Source organism: Bos grunniens, chromosome 25 (genome assembly GCF_055505025.1).
Source record: "Bos grunniens cultivar Pamir isolate PY7600 chromosome 25, Bosgru_T2T1.0, whole genome shotgun sequence".
Lineage (NCBI taxonomy): Eukaryota > Metazoa > Chordata > Mammalia > Artiodactyla > Bovidae > Bos > Bos grunniens.
Window position 1 is genome coordinate 1,834,589 of NC_141189.1, and position 20,111 is coordinate 1,854,699.

The 20,111-nt window shown below is 54.1% G+C and overlaps 1 protein-coding gene and 1 long non-coding RNA gene across 10 annotated transcripts in view; one reads left to right on the forward strand and one right to left on the reverse strand.

Moving 5' to 3' along the window:
• SNX8 (sorting nexin 8) overlaps positions 1 to 16,190 on the reverse strand; it is a 39,149-nt gene extending 22,959 nt beyond the window's left edge. For 2 of the 8 annotated variants that reach the window (XM_086377017.1, XM_086377007.1), the window contains exon 1: positions 15,440 to 15,535. Coding sequence is in view for 4 of the 8 variants with exons in the window: in XM_086377007.1 (XP_086233133.1) it covers positions 15,440 to 15,533 (94 nt within the window). In the remaining 4 variants the exon portion in view is untranslated. The other 6 variants (XM_086377013.1, XM_086377009.1, XM_086377008.1 and 3 more) reach the window with 6 other exon arrangements.
• A 78-nt stretch (positions 16,191 to 16,268) lies between these two features.
• Positions 16,269 to 19,843, forward strand: LOC147344688 (uncharacterized). 2 transcript variants are annotated; one of them, XR_015155092.1, is made up of 3 exons: positions 16,269 to 16,406; positions 17,983 to 18,055; positions 18,209 to 19,843. It is a non-coding gene; the product is annotated as an uncharacterized LOC147344688 (long non-coding RNA). The 2 variants fall into 2 exon arrangements; XR_015155091.1 differs by having other exon boundaries at positions 17,983 to 19,843.
• The last annotated feature ends 268 nt before the right edge of the window (positions 19,844 to 20,111 follow it).

Sequence of the window (20,111 nt, forward strand, 5' to 3'; positions counted from 1 at the left end):
GCTTCAACCTTTGGGAACTCCAAGCTATTCTGTTGTTCTGAAACTAACAAACTGTTCTCAGGAAATGGAAGCAGAAGTTTCCTCATCCTTATCATGGCCACAGCCTCAGAAATGAGAATTCAGCAGCTCTGTGGCCAGGGAACGTCAGGAATGCCCCCTCCCCCGATGCCAGGAAACAGAGCCCCCGCCCCGCCCCACCTGTGGTCAGCTCGCCTCAAACAGTGATGTCAGCACTCGGCTCTTCACCACCCATAACTCAGGCGCTCCGACACACTGTGCGTGGCCTCCACTTCATCAAGTTCAAGGTTCACCTTTCGCTCAGTACCTTATTTTACGTGGCCTCACGATATATCAACATAAAGCAAACCCTCCAGCCCAGCGATCCGTGAGCACCCGCACACTGTGCGTGCTTGTCCACGCGTGCAGAGCTGTGATGCGACACCACCTTCAAGCACGTTTCCAAGTGTCCGTGACCACACTCCTCTTTCAGCTTTTCTGTAAAAGCAAAAGCCCTCCTAACCCCTAGCCACGCGTGTAATCACCGTGAACAGGCTCACTCCGTGGCGCCCCGTTGTCACACCATGCGTGCTCAGCTGTGTCCGACTCTGCGACCACATGGGCTGCAGCCCTCCAGGCTCCTCTGTCCATGGGATTCTCCAGGCAAGAACCCTGCAGCGGGCTGCCATGCCCTCCTCCAGGGGATCTTCCCTGCCCAGGTATCAAACCATGTCTCAGCTGTCTCCTGCGTGCATTACACACAAATTCTTTACCCCTTGAGCCATCAGGGGAATGGTCATGTAACTTTTAAGCACACACATTTTTGTTGTGAAGAAATACTTCAAATAAACACGAAAATACAGAAAACATCAGAACCCATGTACCCACCGAAATTTCACTCAAGAGGACACTGTGCCATATTCTTTGCTGAAAAAAAATTTAAAGTGTTCCAGACGCACACCATCCTCCCAGCCCTGTCTCCTATTCCAAAGTCACCGCCATCCCAGAGTTGACAGGCACAACTTCCGCGAGGTCTGTGCGCTTTCTCTACGTAAGTGTCCGGAAAGTATCTGTACATCCTGTACTTCATTACGCAGAATAAACACACAATTGGTTTCTTTTCCCAATGGCTGTGAAAACTTTTTTAGACTGAAACAGGGTGTGCTGACAGGAAAGAGCACGTCTCACACCCGTTCAGCGCAGGCAGCTTGCACAGCAGCGCAGCAGCACCCGGACAGACACCCCTCACGCGGCTCCTCTCCTGGGAGAGAACGCTAAAGCCTCGGGCCAGCTCTGCAGGGTGCACAGCACACAGGGCGAGTCCCTCTGCTGCTGACTCTTCCCACTCCACACGCTGGGTGCGGCCCTCCGCGGACGGCCCCCCCTCTTGCTGTGGGTCAGCCAGAGCACACCGCTCACGCTGTGCCCACGGGCGCCTGGACAGTGTCACACGCCGCTGCCAAGGACAGGCCAGCGCCCTCGTGTTGGTACACACGTGTGTGCTTCTGCTGCACCCATTCCCAAGAGTGAAATTACTGCATCCTGGGGCTTTGTGTGCGTAGCCCAGCAAATAACCCCAGGTCTCCAAGTGGCTGAGCCAATGGACACTCCCAGCCGCACCGGGGGCTCCAGCCGCCTCACTACTTCCTGTCTGGTTTCACCCACCGTTCCAGAAGGCCCCTGACTCTTACCGTCCGCAGTCCATCTGCCATTTTATCTTGGTTTCTCCTCTTTTATGTTCTGTACTCTGTGAAGTTATTAAGACTGTTACCTGCAGACAGGGCATAATGACTCAGGGACAGAACTCAAAGGCACTTAGCTGTGCTCCGCTAACTGCTTTCTGCTGTTAAAAGCAGCATGAAGAACATTGCCGTGCACAAAGTACTTTGCTCTGTTTTTTAATTCTCTCCGTTACAATCAGTTCCTACAGAATTCTACATTTTTTTCCTGCTAACAGACACTTCCCCGAATGGCTTTTATCCGCCCACATGAGCCACACCACATCGCTAACACACCTCTTCAGACACCCCTCTCGGAGAGCCACCACAGTCATCTGAGTCATCTGTGTGTGTTTCCTAGCAGCATGGAAGAGATAAAAGAAAAAGGGCTTTCCTGGTGGCTCAGGGGTTAAGAACCCGCCTGCCTGTGCAGGGGACACGGGTTTGATCCCTAGTCTGGGAGCATCTCACGTGCTATAGAACAACTAAGCCCGGGGGCCCCAACTACCGCGCCCGTGGGCCCGAGAGCGCAAGCTCTCCAACTGGAGGAGCCACCACCACGAGAAACCCGAGCGCCACCATGCAAATAGCCCCTGCTCACCGCTAATAGAGAAAAGTCCGCACAGCAACGCAGACTCAGCACAGCCATAAATCAATCAATAAAACGATTTTTAGAAAAAAAAGAAAAACAAACTAAAGCTTCCTAAGTGAGGATCAGAATGACAACACATCAGCAGAACAGCTCTTAACGCAAGCTTCCCCAACTCCAGCACCGCCTGCCCGAACGTTCGTCTTTCTCAGCCGGGAAAGGCTCCTGCCCCCTGACCCCTCTCTCCAGCCACACTGGCTCCCAGCGCCGCCGGGAACACAGCTCACACCTGCTGGCCTGGGCGCCCCTGCCTGCCACCTCTTTGGCCAGGGTCCCCTTCCCCAGAAACCCACCACCCAAAACCGTCTCCTTGGAAACTCGGTCCCGAGTTGCTCTCAGTGACGCCTCCTCAGTGACAGCAAGCTGCACCCCAACCGCCCCCCAGCCAGAGCTCCCACCTGCACCCCACTTGCCTCGTCCACCAAATACTGCCCACCTCCACGGCGAGAACAGAAACCCCACGAGAGCAGGCCTTTTTGTTTACTTTGCTCCCAATTAGTAGCCCAGCGATTAAGAACAGTGTCCAGCAGAGAGTAAGTGCCCAGTAAGCATCTGTCAACACAAAGCAGGAATCGAACTCCCAGGAGCAAGAAGGCCACGTGGAGCAGTCAAGGCCTGCCATGTCTCCCAGGCGGGAGGACCCCCCACCCCCACAGTGCACTCGGGCCTCCCTGGCGGCAGGAACCCCGCCTCGGTGAGCTGCAGCAAGAGGAAGAGCTGTTCTCACAGGACGGCCGTCAGCGCGCCGCCACACAGAGCCCTGAGCAGCGACATCCCCACCCTGGCCTATCTGCCCTCCTCCATGCTCTCTGCCAACTTGCGGCTATATCTGTTTATCTTCCCAAAGAATGTAAGACAAAAACCCTGATTCTATAAAGCTGCACTGGCCTTGTGGATAACCAACCCACACCACAAGAAAAGGATGTTTTCCACCTTCCTGCAAAGGTTTAAGTGCTTTTTGTGTGTGCACGCTCAGTCACTCAGTCGTGTCCAACTCTTTGTGACCCTATGGACTACTGCCCGCCAGGCTCTTCTGTCCATGGGATTTCCCAGGCAAGAATACTGGAGTGGGTTGCCACTTCCTTCTCCAGGGGATCTTCTTCCCAACCCAGCAATCGATCGAGTTGCAGACAGAGCGTTTCCGCCTGAGCCCCTGGGAAGCCGTCAGGTGTTTTTATACTTTGCTTTACATAATATAAATATAAACAACAACCTCTTAAGGTTCCTCCAAGCCCTCTGTACTTACTAGTTGGGAATTTACAAACCGAATCCCCTCTAGCCTCAGAAGCACAACACAGATGCGGCTTCTCCAGGGAGTGCTCCCCAAGTGCCCGCTGGAGAGGCCGGTCTTTGAGGTCTCGGGCTGGCCTGAGTGTCCTGGCCGAGCTCCTCCAACCCACCTGGTTCACAGGCTTCCCACACACACCACGCAAACCCCCTCAGGCAGCCCTCACTCCCTGATTCTGCCCAGCAAGGAGGGCACACACCATGTACACCGCAAAAGTTCCGCATGACGATGGACAGGCCGGTTTCCAAACAAGACCACCGCCAGGCACCGTTCCCACACCAAACACAACTTCACCCAAGAGGGACCACGCCCCCAAACGCCAGAGCTAAAGCTACAAACTCTCAGCAGAAAGCACAGGAGCAAATCTCTGTGACCTTAGGTCACACAAAGCCTTCCTAGATATGACCCCAGAAGCACCAGCAAAAGAAAACAGACCAACTGGACTTCGTCAAAATGAGAAACTGCTGGGAACTTCCTGGCGGTCCAGTGGTTAAGGACGCGGCACTTTCTCTGCCAGGGCCAGGTGTGACCTCTGGTTGGGGAACTAAGATTCAGCAAGCCACACAGCGCAGCCAAACAACAGCAACAAAAAAGAACAAAACCAAAACCTATTTGCTATAAAAGATCATCGAGAAAGTGGAAAACAACCCACAGAACGCAGACAAAACCATGTATCCAATGAAGGACCTGAGCCTAAGTACATAAAGAGCCTTACGACTCTAGCTTTTAAAATAGACAAATTCATTTTAAAGGTTGACAAGTGATCTGAACAGACGTTTCGCCAAAGGAGGGGCACAGAAGGCCAGCGGCACCTGAAGAGAGGTCCACCCCCTGGGGACCGCCCGCTGGGGCGGCTGCAATCAGGAAGGCAGGCAGGAACCGTGCTGGCGAGGCCGTGGAGAGCCTGGAACCCACACACTCGGCGGCGGGGAAGTCCGGCAGCCAACCTCAAAAGGTCAAACACGGGTTGTGAGCCGATGACGCCACTCCTACGTGGCGCCCACGGGAAATGGCACAGCAGGCCCACACAGAGACGGGCACAGGGACGCTGGCGTCAGCGCCAGTCACGACAGCCAAACACGGGGACAGCCCAGCCACCAGAGGACTGATGCACGAGTAAGAAAAATGTGAGTTACCCATGCAATGGAGTATTACTCAGCCATAAAAAGAAACACCGATTCATGCTACAACACAGATGAACTCTGAAAAGACTGCTGAGTAAAAGGAGTCGTCAGTAAAGCCTTCAAAGTACTAATACATGGTCCTATTTACATGAAACCTCAAGAAAAGACAAATCTTAGCGACGGAAAGACTAGTGGCTGTGTAGTCTGGGGCACGAGGGGTTTGGAGGGAAAGGGGGGCGACTACCGATGGGCACCGGATGATGAGAATGTCCTAGAATCAACCCTGGCGAAGGCTGCATCACTCTCAGGCTGCACTAAAAACCAGTGAGCAGCACACCTGAGGCGGGTGAATTACACCACGTGTGAGTCAAACCTCAGCCAAGCCTCAAAAACGCCTGAGGAGGTCCTTCTCTGCTCTGCAGTTCTAGTGAACAAGGACTAAGCGTCCTCCTCGCCCGGGATGGAGCCTGGAATGCAGACGGCTCGCGCTCTAAGGGAAGGTGTCTGCCAGGAAGGAAAAGACCATCCACCTGCAAAACCCTCCAGGTGGGTTGCAGGCACGAGCGAGAGAAGCTGAGCTGGGGAGGCCGCCACAGAAACGCCACGTGGCCACGCTCAGGACCCCGGGGACCGCCCTGGCGTCCACGCGGCTGTGAAGCTGCAGGTCCGTCGCAGCCATTGAGTCCAAGAAGCCCCTTAATAAAGCGTTTTCCCCCTTTCTCCTCCCCACATGGACCCAAAAGCGGGATGAAGACGGTCACTCGGACCATGTGTGCAGGGTCGACCACCACTGAGGAGGCACGACCAGGTTCTGAACCTTCTGGGTGCTTATGTCTCCTTAACCCTGCAGACACTCCAAGTAGATACTCTGACTTCATTTTATAGATGTGAAACCTGGAGGCCCCCCGGCAGCAAGGTCGGCCGGAGGTCAGGGTGAACCAGGTGACTCGTGGGGCCAGAGCCCACGCCCAGTAAGGGGGCTCACAGGGCCTCATTCAACGCCCACAACACGCAGGGGACCGGGGGCACACCACACTCCTGGGCCAGCGGTTGGGGCACCTCGGTGCAAACGCCCGACCCCCCGTGACTGTGAGCGAGCAGAGCTGGGCCAGCGGTCGGGGCGCCTCGGTGCAAATGCCCGACCCGTCATGACTGTGAGCGAGCAGCTCAACTCTCTGCGCCGTTTCCTCCTCTCCGAAACGGGGACACCACCAGGCGCATTACTGGTAGACGGCAAGAATTTTAAAAATACAATTGTATGTGAAAGCATAGAGCACAGTGCCCGGACAAAACCGCAGACTGAGATGAACTGCTGGCCAGGGCATGCTGGTCACTCCAGTGCTGGGTCCCACAGCGACGTGACTCCCTAAATCCCACGAGAACCCCCAGAGCACAGACCGCCCCGGCCCTCGGGAAGGGCACGCGAACTACTGACGTTCACGCCGACGGGGCTTCTCTGGCTGCGAGCGGCCGTTCCTCCCTGGGATCAGACCACACAGAGAGGGGAAATGGCTTGTTTCCTTAGGACATCACAAAACAGAAGCCCAGCCCTGAAAGGAGTCACCTGTCAGATGGTCTCCCCTGACCTGACTCCTGGCAAGAGGAACCTGCCTGCCCTCGGGGACCCTGCCTCTTCAGGAACCTGGCAAACGAGCTTCTGGGGCTCGTGGAATCTGTTCATCAAGGTCTCGGGCCTCTCACTTCTGGAATGCATTCATGTGGGGAGGCCCAGGGACTTTTTCCAGAGTTTAAAAAAAAACAACACTATTTTAGCTAACTCGGGAAATCTTGGAATTACTGACGAAGCAGAAGTTCAAAGTTCCAAAGAGAATACTTGTCTCTGTTTAACTCAATTCAGTCTGGTTTTGGTTTTGTTCTTTAAAAAAAAAAAAACACCCTCCTCCCAGGCCTGTATGGTTTCGTCTAAAAGTGACTCAGGTTTTCTAGGATCTCTGGACGTGAACGTGAACATGTTCCAAAATCCCCGGCAGGCTCCATCTCTGGATCCAGCGGAGGCGGCGCAGAGAATCTGCGTTCGCAGCCTCAGTCCCTCTCATACAACTCCAAGCAATCACCCAATATTATAAGCCAAGTGACATACGATTAAATTCACTTAAACAGATATTTATCGCTCACAGGGAGGGAGACAGGGCCCCTGCCTGCCGGCTGCCTTCGGAGTAGACGACTAGGAACGCAGTTAATCAACCAGAACACGGAACGCCTCGGAAACTGGCACGGACAAGCTAGGAGCTGTGAAAAATGTCACAGAAAGAAAAACATGAGTCAGTTTCCCCCACAACTAAACCTGCACTGAAGGTAGACAGCCGGTTCTCCAGACAACGACGGGCCGAGCGCCCATCCAGGCCCGCCCGCCCCAAAGCCCAGAACCGGAGGGCACGGCTGACCCGAGCAACGCCAACATGACAGGACTCGGCCCGAGCTTCACACACGGGGCGGGAGCTGCTACTGCTGAGCTTTCACACCCACCACCGCGGAAAACGAGCCCCCTGCGACGCCCCCCAGGCTGAACGCGGGCTTCCAGGGCGCGCGGCAGGGCTGGGTCCCCGCTCGGCGAGGACACACCCTCCGGGCGGACGCTCCCTTTCTGGAAAGAGAAGGCCGCACACCTCACGCGGGTCTCAGGTGGTCTCCACAAGAACAGGATCCTGGAACCTCCTTCCTCTCAGAAAACCCTGAGGACCGAAGCGTCTGTGTCTGGGAGGGGCTGGTTACTCAGTCAGAAGCCGATTCTCCAGACAGGCCCCAGAAGGGGGCCCGTGGTGCAGACAGCAGAGTGGGCGGTGAGGAGGTCAGACCCGACGCACCCCGGAGCCGGGCGCCGGAGGGGACTCCAGCTCGGCCACCACCAGCAGCAGGTGCCGGGCGAGTCAGTCTCTTCGTGCCTCGGTTTCCCGTTTGTAAAGTGGGGTGAGTGAGACCCCTCACCGCACAGCATCACTGCAGGATTAAGCTAGTTGACGCGTCAGGCACAAGGAAGGCCTTGGCCATCACTGCAAACACCCCACCAAGTCCCCCAACCAGGGAGGTGGAGCACGGGATACTCTCTCCCCGCAGCAGAGCCCCTCTCAGGGGAACAGAACCCCCACAGCGCACGGGGAAGCTTGAGCCCCTGGCAGAGACTTCCACGAGACCCCGACTTCACTGTCCCTCCCTTGAGGACGCGTTGGGGGCAGAAGCCACCCCAAGATAAGGACCTGCACGCGCACAGACCGGCCTTGGGGCCTGAAGAACTGACTACGCAATTCCAAACCCCGCCCGTGAGCGGTCAGTTCTGGAAGCCCCAGCCACCCCGCCGCCTGGACTGGAACTTCTCGGGAGCTGGGAGGTGGAATTACGGTTCCACAGATAATGAGCTGTGCAGAGTCAGGAGTGTCACCCGACCCTATCCCAGCACAGGGCCTCTGCACTTCCAACAGAGGTGACATTCCCAGACGTCCCTCCTCCCAACACACAATGCTGGAGGCCCTGTGGCCCCTTCCTGCTGGTCCCAGGGGCCCCTGGCACACCTGAGCTTGCCAGCAGCTGGGCCAGCGCCAGTATAACCAGACACAGACATCGGAAACAGCAGAGCCAGCAATCTCCTGCTGATGAGCTGCATGGTTCTCCTTTGGGGGTGGGTGTTGACACAACAAACACGCACTTCGTTATAAATACATCTGCAATATTAACTAGAGAGTGGAAGCTGAGAGGCCAAAACTGCTACAAAACTATTTTCAAACAAGATCCCTGGCGCCCACCTCTGCCTGTCAAGCTGTGTTATTAGCAAATCCACTTACTGTCACAGGATCTGGGACACACTGGGGTTTCCCTGACACTTTTCTCCTGGGAAACAGATACCGACACACGGCATGTAAAATGTCTGCGGACGGCTTTATGTATCAACACACGTGGTTTGACCTATCCAGGTCAAAAACGGAAAAGAGCATTGGCAGGACTTCCCTGGTGGCCCAGGGCTAAGACTCCGCACTCCCAGCGCAGGGGGCCCATTCCATCCCTGGTCAGGGAACTGGACCCCAGAGGCCACAGCTAAGACCCGGTGCAGTCAAATAAACAAACACAAAGATTAAAATGCTAACAGCCCTGGGGTCCTGGAAGCCCCTGTCCTGGGCCCGCACAGGCCTTCCCTTCTCCGGCCAGAGGTGGCCACAGCCCCATTCTCACGGTCTCTCCCTTGCTCCTCATTTACTGCTTCACCACCTGCGTGAGCGTGCCCACACAGCAGAGTCTAACTGCATGGTGCGAACTTTATATAAATAGGAGTCACATGGTGTGTCTTTTCTCTGGCTTCTCTCTAACACCCTCAGTAGAGGGCACAGGGATGCAGAACTTGTATTTGCAGAAGGTCACTAAGCAGGACACGTCCAAGGTCATCTAAGGACATTGCCCCAGCTCTTGAAGTCTAACAACGGAGCTTACTAAACCGTGGTTCCACACGCACAGCCGACAGCAGCCATCACCGCTGGGGTGGGGACCTAGTTTAGCAGGAGAGAGGCTTTGTTTACCAAGTGCGAGCATCAGGACAAGTTTTAATGCTGACTCCGGGTGAAGGATCACATTTTACCACCTTCGTACTCTACAAACGCGCACACACACTCCTGGATTCACTGTCACGCAGACCTCAAACAGAAAAGCGTGAAAACTCCACGTAGAATACTGTTAAGGCAACCGAGCGGACAAGATGTAAATACACCCTGAGGTTAACTATGTCCAGCACGCATGCACAGGAGCAGGAAATAGCCTAAAACCAGCGGCTGTGGGCTCACGGGTGATTTCTCTTTTATAAGACGTTCGTATCTGTGGTTATGCTACTTGTGCAACCTTCTCCTCAGAGTGCAGAGTCACACACCACATGAAATCTTACCGGTCCGGTTACGACTCATTCATAAGACTTGTAGGCAAGAACGTCACCAGCGCAAAGCGGGTCAGAGAGTCTCGGAAAGGCGTGTCTCGATACTCCCAGGGTTGCCTCCAGACCCTACCCCAACTGCCCTGGAACTCACCAGTCATGAATCTTTACCTCACACGTGCTTAGTATGCATACTTCAAAGTGGATAAGACAGCTGATGGACCCTGAACACACCCATCCCCATACCCCAAGGGCACGAGTGTCCTCCTCCAACCAGGCGAGCCGGAACAGCGCCAAGGGTGGCCTCAGCCTTTTCCTGGAGCTCCACTTGCGGAGCACGCCCACCCCGGCCACACGAGGTTTTAACACTGATCGTTGTTGGTCAGTTGCTGAGTTGTGTCCAACTCTTTGCGACCCCATGGACTGCAGCACGCCAGGCTTCCCTGTCCTTCATTGTCTCCTGGAGTTTGTTTAAATTCATGCCAACTGGGTCGGTGATGCCATCCCACCATCTCATCCTCTGTCGTCCCCTTCTCCTCCTGCCTTCAATCTTTCCCAGCATCAGGGTCTTTTCCGGTGAGTCGGCTCTTTGCAACAGGTGGCCGAAGTACCGGAGCTTTAGCTCCAGCATCAGTCCTCCCAGTGAACGTGCAGGCCTGACCTCCTTTAGGACGGACTGGCTGGATCTCCTTGCTGATGCTTTCCCCAGGAACCTCTACCTCAAGTCTGCTTATGATTTCTTAACTATTCTACAACAAACACATTCAAAGGATGAAAGATGAAAACGCTACCGTTCTTCAGAGGGTAACATGGCCAGGGGTGCGCTCTTTGAATCCCTGAGGGTCCAGGCCGCCAGCCTGCTCACTGGGCCTGGGTTCTAATCACCGGGGCAGCTTGTCTCGACATGCATTGCAGGCCCCGGGGAGGCCACTCCCATCTCTCTGGCATCTCACCACTCCAGCCTCTCCCATAAGCCTGCACGCTGCAGGCCAAACATCTCTTTTTCTGGTGCATTTTTCTTGGGAAGGAAAAAATAAACCAAAACAGAATTCCCCTACCGGAACACATCACTTTCTTGCTAACCACAAATTCTGGCAAAATCTGCTCTACGTAGGAGAGATTCAGTTCCTCTTTCCTCAGATGGACACATTTTACCTTGCAAATTGTGTGTGTGTGTGTGTGTGTGTGTGTGTGTGAGAGAGAGAGAGAGACAGAGAGAGAGAGAGAGAAACAGAGTTCAAAGAGCATTAACACCAATTTAAATAATACTCACACAGCTACCATTGTTACCAAACTGTGATACTATCTTAAAAAACACTTAGGATAAAAATGTAATTCTAGGGAATTTCCTGGCGGTGCAGTGTGTCAGGACTCTGCACCTCTACTGCAGGAGCCCAGGTTCCATCGCTGGTTGGGGAACTAAGATCGTGCATGCTGCAAAAAAAAAAAAAAAAAAACACATGTAATTCTATTCCAACAGCAGAGCCCTGTCTCCATTAGCAGATGCTGGGATATAAAGAAATAATGGTTTCTGTCCCTCAGGAGCTGACAACAGAAATGTGTGTGATGGAGGGAGAGAGATGGACAGGAAGGTATTTTTTTGCCCCAACGCAGATGGTACTTTAAAGTATAATTTAATCCGTCAAATGCATACATCTCAAGTGACAGCTCAGTGAATTGCCTGACAAATGTGTCCAGGCAGAGCGGCGGCAGCGGGGTGGTTGCGGAGGCACAGGGGGCGTGGAGACCACGCAGGTGGGGTGGGGGGAGGGCGTGGAGACCACGCAGGCGCGGAGAGAGGCTGGTGGCTGGCCGCAGAGTCGCTCGGAGGACAAGGAGAGTTCAGGTCTGATCCCACAGAAAGCCAGGAGGCCCCCCCAAGGCTTGGGAAGACGAACAGCTCAGAGCTTCCTAACCGAACGGCAGGTACGGCATACATTCGGCGAGGGGCTGTGGCAGAAGTGAAACGGATCACTTAGGACACGGTGCTTTCACTGCCAAGGTCCAGAGTTCAATCCCTGGTCAGGGAACTAAGGTCCCAGGAGCTGTGAGGCGCAGGGAAGAAGGAAAGAAGGAAGGGAAGACTACGTCTAGATAGGCAGGGTTGTAGGGAAGTAGGGCTAGGACCCAGGGCTAATCTGTATTCTTATCCAGTATGATGCAATTCCCAAAATCAGGTCAGACAAGCAAGCACCTATCACACTCATTCTTAGGCACTCCAGGGCATCATCGCTGAGCTGCATAACCTCTGAAGAGACCCTGAAATAAACTCTCATGCTGCAATCAGAAAACAGGGTTCCAGTCAGATATTTCGATGGTTACGATTTTAATATGAAATCTACAACAGGTCTAAGACCAAAATACAAAAAGAACTGCAACAAAGCAAAAAAAAAAAAAAAAAAAGAACAATCCCATAAGAAAACGGGCCAAAGATAAGAAACAGTCAGTTCAGGAAGGCCATACAAGATCAAAGCATCACAAGAACTAAACCTCACTGATAACTGAAGAAATAGAAATTAAAACAAAAATAAAACACGTTCTTAATTTCTCTAATGCTGAGGGAATTAAAAAAAAAAACAAAACATGCACTTAATGGTGATGAGGTTACAGGGAGAAGATGCATCCTATTACAGGTATAAACTGGCAACACTATCAGAGAGGACCATTTGTCAGTATTTGTTAAAACAAAAAACGTGCAACTGTACTCCCCTGGTGGCTCAGCGGTAAAGAATCCGCCTGCCAACGCAGGAGACATGGGATTGATCCCTGATCCCGGAGATCCCACACGCTGCAGAGCAACTGAATCCGGGAGTCACGTGAATCTAGCTGTGCTCTAGAGCCCAGGACCCACAACTACTGAACTCTGTGCCAGAGAGCCCGCGCTCCGCAACAAGACAGCCCACCACAGTGAGAAGCCCCCCACAACTAGAGAGCGACCCCTCATCAGCCGCAACTGGAGAAAAGCCCAGGCAGCAAGAGAGACCCAGCACACCCAAAAATAATTTCTTTAAAAACGTGTGCAACCCTATGACCCAGCAATTCCGCTCCTTAGGGTATTTAAGGCAGAATGTGGGTGTGTGCTCAGACGCTCGGTTGTGTCCAACTCTTGCAACCCTATGGACTATAGCCCACCAGGTTCCTCTGTCCACGGGATTTCCCAGGCAAGAATACTGGAGTGGGCTGCCATTTCCTCCCCCAGGGGATCTTCCAGACCCAGGGATCAAACCCAAGTTGTCTCATCTCCTGTACTGGCAAGTGGATTCCTTACTGATGAGCCACCTTGGGCAGCCCTTACAGCAGACTGATGACCTCCACAGTTACCCCCACCCTAACCCAGAAACCGTGAGCCTGTTACAGACACAGCGAAGGGGAACCAGAGTGCCGATGAAATCCGGGTCGCTGATGAGCCGACGCTAGAAGTGGGAGAACCCACTGGATTACCAGGTGGGCCCGAGGTAATCCGAGAGGTGCTCAGAAGTGGAACAAGTGAACAGAAGAAAGAGGCAGAGTCAGCACAGGACGGGACGGCGTGGCCTGGGATAGTGGAGCAAGGGGGTGATCACGCGGGAGAGACCAAGAAACGGCTTCTCCCCCAGGGCCTCAGGAGGAATGCAGCCCTGCCCACAGCCAGATCTCCGCTCAGGGAAACCTGTTGTGGCTACAGGCCTTCTGGACTGAAAAATGAGAAATTTCTGGTTGAGCTACTTTGTGTGTGGTCATTTTGTTACAGCAGCAGCAGTAAAACCAATACACGGCCGTAGGGAGACACAGGCACAGAGGCAGGCGCAGGAGGTCCACATATTGCAAAATTGAAAGTTAAATTTTTAGGAAGGGAGGTAACACTCACAGCTTAAGCTTCCAGGGATTAGAATATAATATGATTCTTGGGGCTCCCCTGGTAGTACAGTGGGTAAGAATCTGCCTGCCAATGCAGGGAACACAGGCTGGATCCCTGGTCTGGGAGGATTCCACATGCTGTGGAGCAACTAGAGTCCGTGCGCCACAACCACCGAGCCTGCCCACGGCAACGACTGAAGCCTCCTCGCCCAGAGCCTGTGCTCCACTGCGCGAGAAGCCGCCACAGTGAGAGGCCCGCACGGCAAGGCAGAGCAGCCCCTGCTCCTTGCAACCAGAGAAAGCCCTCTCTCAGCAACAAAGACCCAGGGCAGCCAAAAAAAAATTAGCTTAAAAACAATTTTTTTTAAACATTAAGGCTGAAAACCACAGTGAACATCATTTTTTCTGACAATCCCAAAGGCACTACAAAGACCCAGACCCCCATGGTCCCCACAGTTAATACTAAAGTGAGCTATGGCTGTGTGGACAGAACGCCAGAGAAGATGGCATTCGCTGTATGTCCGCAAGCCACAACTTCTTCAACACTCAAAATCAACTTCTGCTCAAGCGTGAGAGACACACGTATGGTGTTTAGATAAAATTCACTCTCAAAGACTTATTTTCTGATTGCAGCCCATCTAACCACCATCCCCACCACAGCATACCCTCTTAATATTGCCCACTGTGGGCAGGCCACTTACCTCCGGGTTTTAGCTTTCCCAGTTTAAAAAAAAAAAAGTGCTTTTTGTTGTTGTGTTTTTCCTCTACCACGCCACCTCCCTCAACTGGATGCCTAATGTTAACGAAATCACCAGGGCCCCTAACAGGGCCAGCTGCCAGTCTCAGGGAGCGGGGGTGGCTGACACAATGGCGGCCAGTGGGTGAGTCCTGCGGGAAACATTCAGACTGTCCTTGCACCTGCAGAGAGCCCAGAACGACCAGCACATCCAGCAGCTCTGATGTTTACAATCCCCAGGGAAGAAGCGCTCCTGCTCAAACACTGCCTTACATTTCCAAAAGTGACCTGGACAAGGAGTCCAGTGTGGGCACCTGAAACAGGCAAGCTGACCGGCCCACGCTGGGTGCAAACGTGTGACCTCCTGAACACAACATTCTACCAGGAGCACCAGCCGTCACGTGCTACCCCTCACAAACCTTGGAGTGAAAGGAAAAATACAGGCCAAGCGTGGGGAGCGCGGGTCTGGGGTCTAAAGGCAGACTCACCCAGGGTCTCCAGGGGACTTAGGCCAAGCCAGAGCACTGGCCACCCCGACCCCTGCCCCCAGCAGCTCCACTCCACCCCCGCCTCCTTTTCCCCCTAATGAATCAACCGTCTTACAGCCCTCTGGGGCTCACTTTAAGCATGAGCTTCTCAGGGACACCTTCCAGACCTTCCAAACGGAGTTTCCAACTTGTGCCGCCACACTACCAAGAAGCTGCAGTAACTCACACCCACAGGTATTCTCCAGTTGGAAGGCCAGAGGGGGTACCATCTAAATGGGGCCATCCTAGAAAAGCCAAGCCTCACGCGTGCTCCTCAGTGTTCACGCTCACCCACTAAGAAAAGCACTTACGGAGAAACACGGTGAGCTGGCCGAAGAAACGCCCAAGTCCTGAGCCGCCACAGTACGTGCCAAGGCCCGGCAAGTCCAGGGACACGCGGAGGGCAGATGGGCACGCAGGAAGCGAGGGGCGGGCGGGTGCTGCGGCCCCGAGGGACCCGGACAGTCCCTGGGAGACGCAGGCAGAAGCGCGCGGAGAGGCGCAAACCCGGACAGGTGCTGAGGTTCTGAGCCGCGGAGCCACGCGCCCTCCTGGGCGTGGACCGGGAGGGGCCGTGAGAGGGGAGGACCCAGCAGGCGCGGGGAGTCCCGGGCCAGGACGCGAGCCGAAGGCCGCAGGGCCCCAGCGGCGCGGGCCTGAGCCGCGCGGGGCCTGGGGGGACGGTGCCTGCCATACCTGCCGCTGGCGGGTCCGCCTCCTCGTCCACCTCCGCCTCAGCAGCTGCAGCTCCGGGCGCGGTGGGCAGCGGGTCCATCGCGCCGCCGGTCATGTGAGCGCTCGCCACGTGACTTCCTCTGCGCCCGCCGGCCTGGGCCCGGCCTCGCCCCGCCCATGCCCAGGGTTGGCCACGCCCACTCCAGGCCTATCCCCGCCCGCCCCGGGCCTGCTCCGCCCACTATCGGCCTCGCCACGCCCACGCACCGGCTCCGCCACGCCCGGTCCCGGCGTCGCCCCGCCCACTCCTCCGCCTCTTCCCGCCACGCCCCGGCTCAGCTGCCACGCGGAGGGCAGGTGGCGCGGTCCAGGCGCGCGCTCAGCGTCCGGCGTCCGCCGCTCCCCCGCTGCAGGTTCTCTGGCCGCTCCCTCGCCCGCTCAGTCAGTCCCCATCTGCCTTCCCTCAGCCCCCACTCACTCATTCATCCATTTATTCTCACTCTCACTCCCTGGTCCGCTCGCTCGCTCACTTCCTCGGTAGTCCGCCTGCTGGTCCATCCGCTCGTTCGTTCACCGACTCGCTCACCCGCTCACTTAGCCACCTGGTCATTCAGTCGTTCACTCACTCAGGTCTCCGGACTGCCCCCTGGAGGCCAGGCGGGCTTGTGCATTTGGTACCGTCCCCTATCTGGAGGACGGACAGGCCACCGGAGGGGAGCGGGTGTCCCGACTTCCAGAAGAAGACGGTGGGAGCGCCGCACTAGAGCGCTCCCCCGGCCCTGGCCGGGTGAAGGGATCCCGGGATGCGGAGAGCATCAGCTGAGGCTGGAGGAATGAGGAATTCAGCGGGAGGAAGGAGCGGGTGCCCACAGGCCCCGAGGCATCGCACAGCTGCAAACGCTGTGGTCTTCCTGGAGCTAAAAGCGGAGGCCGAAGAGGAAGCTGGAGCGACTGGTAGGGCTCCGTTAGGGAGGGCCTTGTTCCCAAGGTAAGGACCATGGACCTGCTAATACCGGGACAACTGTTAACGCCCAGGGATCCAGTAACAGCAATCAAGAGCCCAGAGCCCCAGTCAGGGTCCTAGGAAGGAATCCCCTCCCCAGGGAGTTAGCTCTCTTTGCTACAGTCACCGGACATTTTTGTGAGCCGACCAACAGCGATACTGTCCCCCAGCACAACTGAGGAACTGGTGTGCCTCTTCCAGAGACCAGCATGCAGAATCTTTCCCAAGTCCCAGCGGGGTGCTGTTTCCTTCCGCCACCGCAGGCTTCCTTTAAGCTGCTTTTGCATCAAATGATGTGCTCAGCACTTTCTCCCCTCCCAAGGGCGCGCACACACACATGGTCGTTCTCTATCTCCCACTCGCTCGCTCTCTCTCCACCTCTCTAACTTCCTGGAAGTATTTGCTACAGATCTGTGTCCCCCACTGGATCATAAGATCCTTATTCAATGCTTAAACACTCACTGGACCTTGAAAACTGTGAGGTATTAAACAAGTATAAAGTTAGACATTACAAGAATAACAGCATGCATGTGTGCTAAGTCGCTTCAGTCGTGTCTGACTCTTTGCGACCCTATGGACTGCAGCCTGACAGGCTCCTCTGTTCATGGGATTCTCCAGGCAGGAATACTGGAGTGGGATACCATGCCCTCCTCCAGGGGATCTTCCAACCTAGGGATCGAACCCGCATCTCTTGCATCTCCTGCATTGGCAGGTGGGTTCTTTACCACTAGTGCCACCTGGGAAGCCGCACAAATAACAGCATATTAAATTTATTATTTCACTTGAACACCCCTGACTTGGTCAGGCAGCCTCTGCTGTCGTTCAGTGGTCCTGCACCTTGGCTGCAGCAATCACCTGGAAGCAGTTAAATATACTCCGCCTGAAGCCCACCCTCAGAAGTTCTGATTTAATTGGTCTCAGGTATGGTCCAAACTCGGGATTTTTTTTTTTTAAGCTCCCTGGATGATGCTAAGGTGCAGCCTAGGTGGAAAACCACTGCTCTATGTTGAAAGTTTGTTTTATCCTTGCAAACATTTCTTGAGCATCTGCTCAGTTGGAAATTCTGTTTGTCATGGGAGAGGAGAGTGAGGGACCCCACATAGGGATAACCAGGAGAGGTCCCCACCTTCCAAATTTTCCGATGGAATTGATCGGAGGAGCAGAACACAGCAGGGTTCTCACACCATACAGAGCACAGGGGGTGCTGAGGGCTGCAAACATGGGCACTGTGGGAGGAGAGATGAATGGTTGGTTCTGATGTGACAGGCTGTGAATGCCTCCAGGAGAAAGGAATTCAGCCCTTACGAGCTGTGGGCTACACTGCCAGATATCGCTAACAGTGAGAGCATGCTTGGGAAACACGCATCGAAATATGTCTGCCTGTAATGTCTTTAGATCCTCGCCAAAGAAGCCTAATCCTTATGCTATTTCTGTTTCATTCAGGAAATGGTAAATAGAAAGTGGAATTCCTGCTTTTTTAAACCCTTTGATTAGTGGCACGAATTCAATTGCATTAAGACTGTTAATGTTTTTTGAGTCACTTTTATCACTTTCCCTTCAGGAAAAAGAGAACTGTATGAGCGAACTGACAGAACTGGGGACGCAGGACGCTGGAGCTGGGAACCTCTGTGCAGGTGGGAAGGGGCCGCAGGGGCTCCTGCCAGTCGTCCTGCAGAGATGCAAGCGTCTCCAGGGCTTACTACAGGCCTTTTCAGAGAGTCACTAGGATGGCTCGAGGAGGACGTCCTCCTCGAGGTTAATAACCGTACACGTGTTTGTCAGCGCAGGCTCGATCACGCTGCAGTGACAATCTCCAGTCTCAGAGGCCAGAAACAACAGAGTTGTATTCAGCATCAGCCCTCGGAAAGCCAGGGTGAGAGCGCAGCCTCCACTCTGGAGTTCTGCCCTCCTGACAAAGGGGAAGTGCTCGGAGCGTCTAACTGCTCTGGCTCAGAATCACCACAAGGCTTCACCTCACGACTCACTGGCCAGAACCAGTCATGGCTATACCCAACCACAACTGGAACATTTTACTATGCCCCTGGAAGACAGCCAGCCAGAAACGCCTGATAAACAGCACTAAATGCTAACCACACTAACCAAGCTAACATTTACTGAACATGCCTGTTATGTACTGAGCACTCTTACATATGCCTTTTTCTTAGAAACTCATCGACTCCTCACAATAAATCTAGAAAATAGTAGTATGATAATCTCCATTTTGGCCAGAAAAGTTCAACCCTCTAAGACCCCACAGCTAGTCGATAAAAGATCTGGGGTTCCAATCCACACTGTCTGGTGTGAGACCATCCTCAGAGGCCCTGCGGCACTTCCCCTGTGCTATAAAGCCAGCAGTTTATCTTCAAATGTCCTAACCCGCAAGTTCTGCTCCACCCATATCCCCTCGTTTTGGAAGGCGGGTAGGGAAGCTGCCTGTGGCTCTGAACCATAACACAGGGAAGAGGAAGAACTCAAAAAGTAGAGAAAATTATAGTTTCACTAATAATATCAATTGTCCCAAACTTTTTTTAAAATACTAGGTTTCAGACACTATGCTAATTGACGAACCAGTGTCGTCTCATTTAACACTGCGACAATCATGAAATCAAATCCTCTTCTGACACGTGGGTTACCTGCTCAGGCAGCGCCTCTCCAGTATCCATTCCACAGTTCCTGCCTGGGGCAGTCCAGCAGCTAAGGCTCTGTGCTTCCACTGCGGGGGTGCGGGTTTAATCCCTGGTCAGGGAACTAAAGCTTCCATCCCTGGTGAAGAAACTAAGGTTGTCAGGGAACTGAGATCCCACATGTTTCACAGCACAGCCAAACAATCAACAAATAAATAAACATTTAAAAAATAAAATTCCTGCCTGGAGTAAAGGGATTTGCTCACATCCTCCATGAGCCCCAGGAAGCTTTAAATATCTCAAAGAAGTTGGCTGTCCTAATCAAACTTTATTTGGGGGGTTTCTATTTTTTTATTTGGCTGCGTGAGAACTTGGCTCCAACACCAGGGACTGAACCCGGATTTCCTGAATTGGGCTCCCGAGTGGGGCTAGTGGTGAAGCATCCGCCTGCCCGTGCAGAAGACCAGACTAAGGTTCGATCCCTGGGTCAGGAGATCCCCTGGAGAAGGAAATGTCAACCACTCCAGCATTCTTGCCTGGGAGATCCCACGGACAGAGCCTGGCGGGCTCCAGTCCATGGCATCGCAAAGAGACGGACACAACTGAGCACACACACACACATCGTAACCACTGGGCCACCAGGGACGTCCCTGTCCTGATTCGACTTTGGACAAGCTGCTTAACGTGCTTCAGTTCGCTCACAGGCAAGTGGATTTATCAAGATCAGTTCAGTTCAGTTCAGTCGCTCAGTCGTGTCCGACTTTGCAACCCCATGAATTGCAGCATGCCAGGCCTCCCTGTCCATCACCAACTCCCAGAGTTCACCCAGACTCACGTCCATCAAGTCAATGATGCCATCCAGCCATCTCATCCTCTGTCGTCCCCTTCTCCTCCTGCCCCCAATCCCTCCCAGCATCAGAGTCTTTTCCAGTGAGTCAACTCTTCGCATGAGGTGGCCAAAGTACTGGAGTTTCAGCTTCAGCATCATTCCCTCCAAAGAAATCCCAGGGCTGATCTCCTTCAGAATGGACCGATTGGATCTCCTTGCAGTCCAAGGAACTCTCAA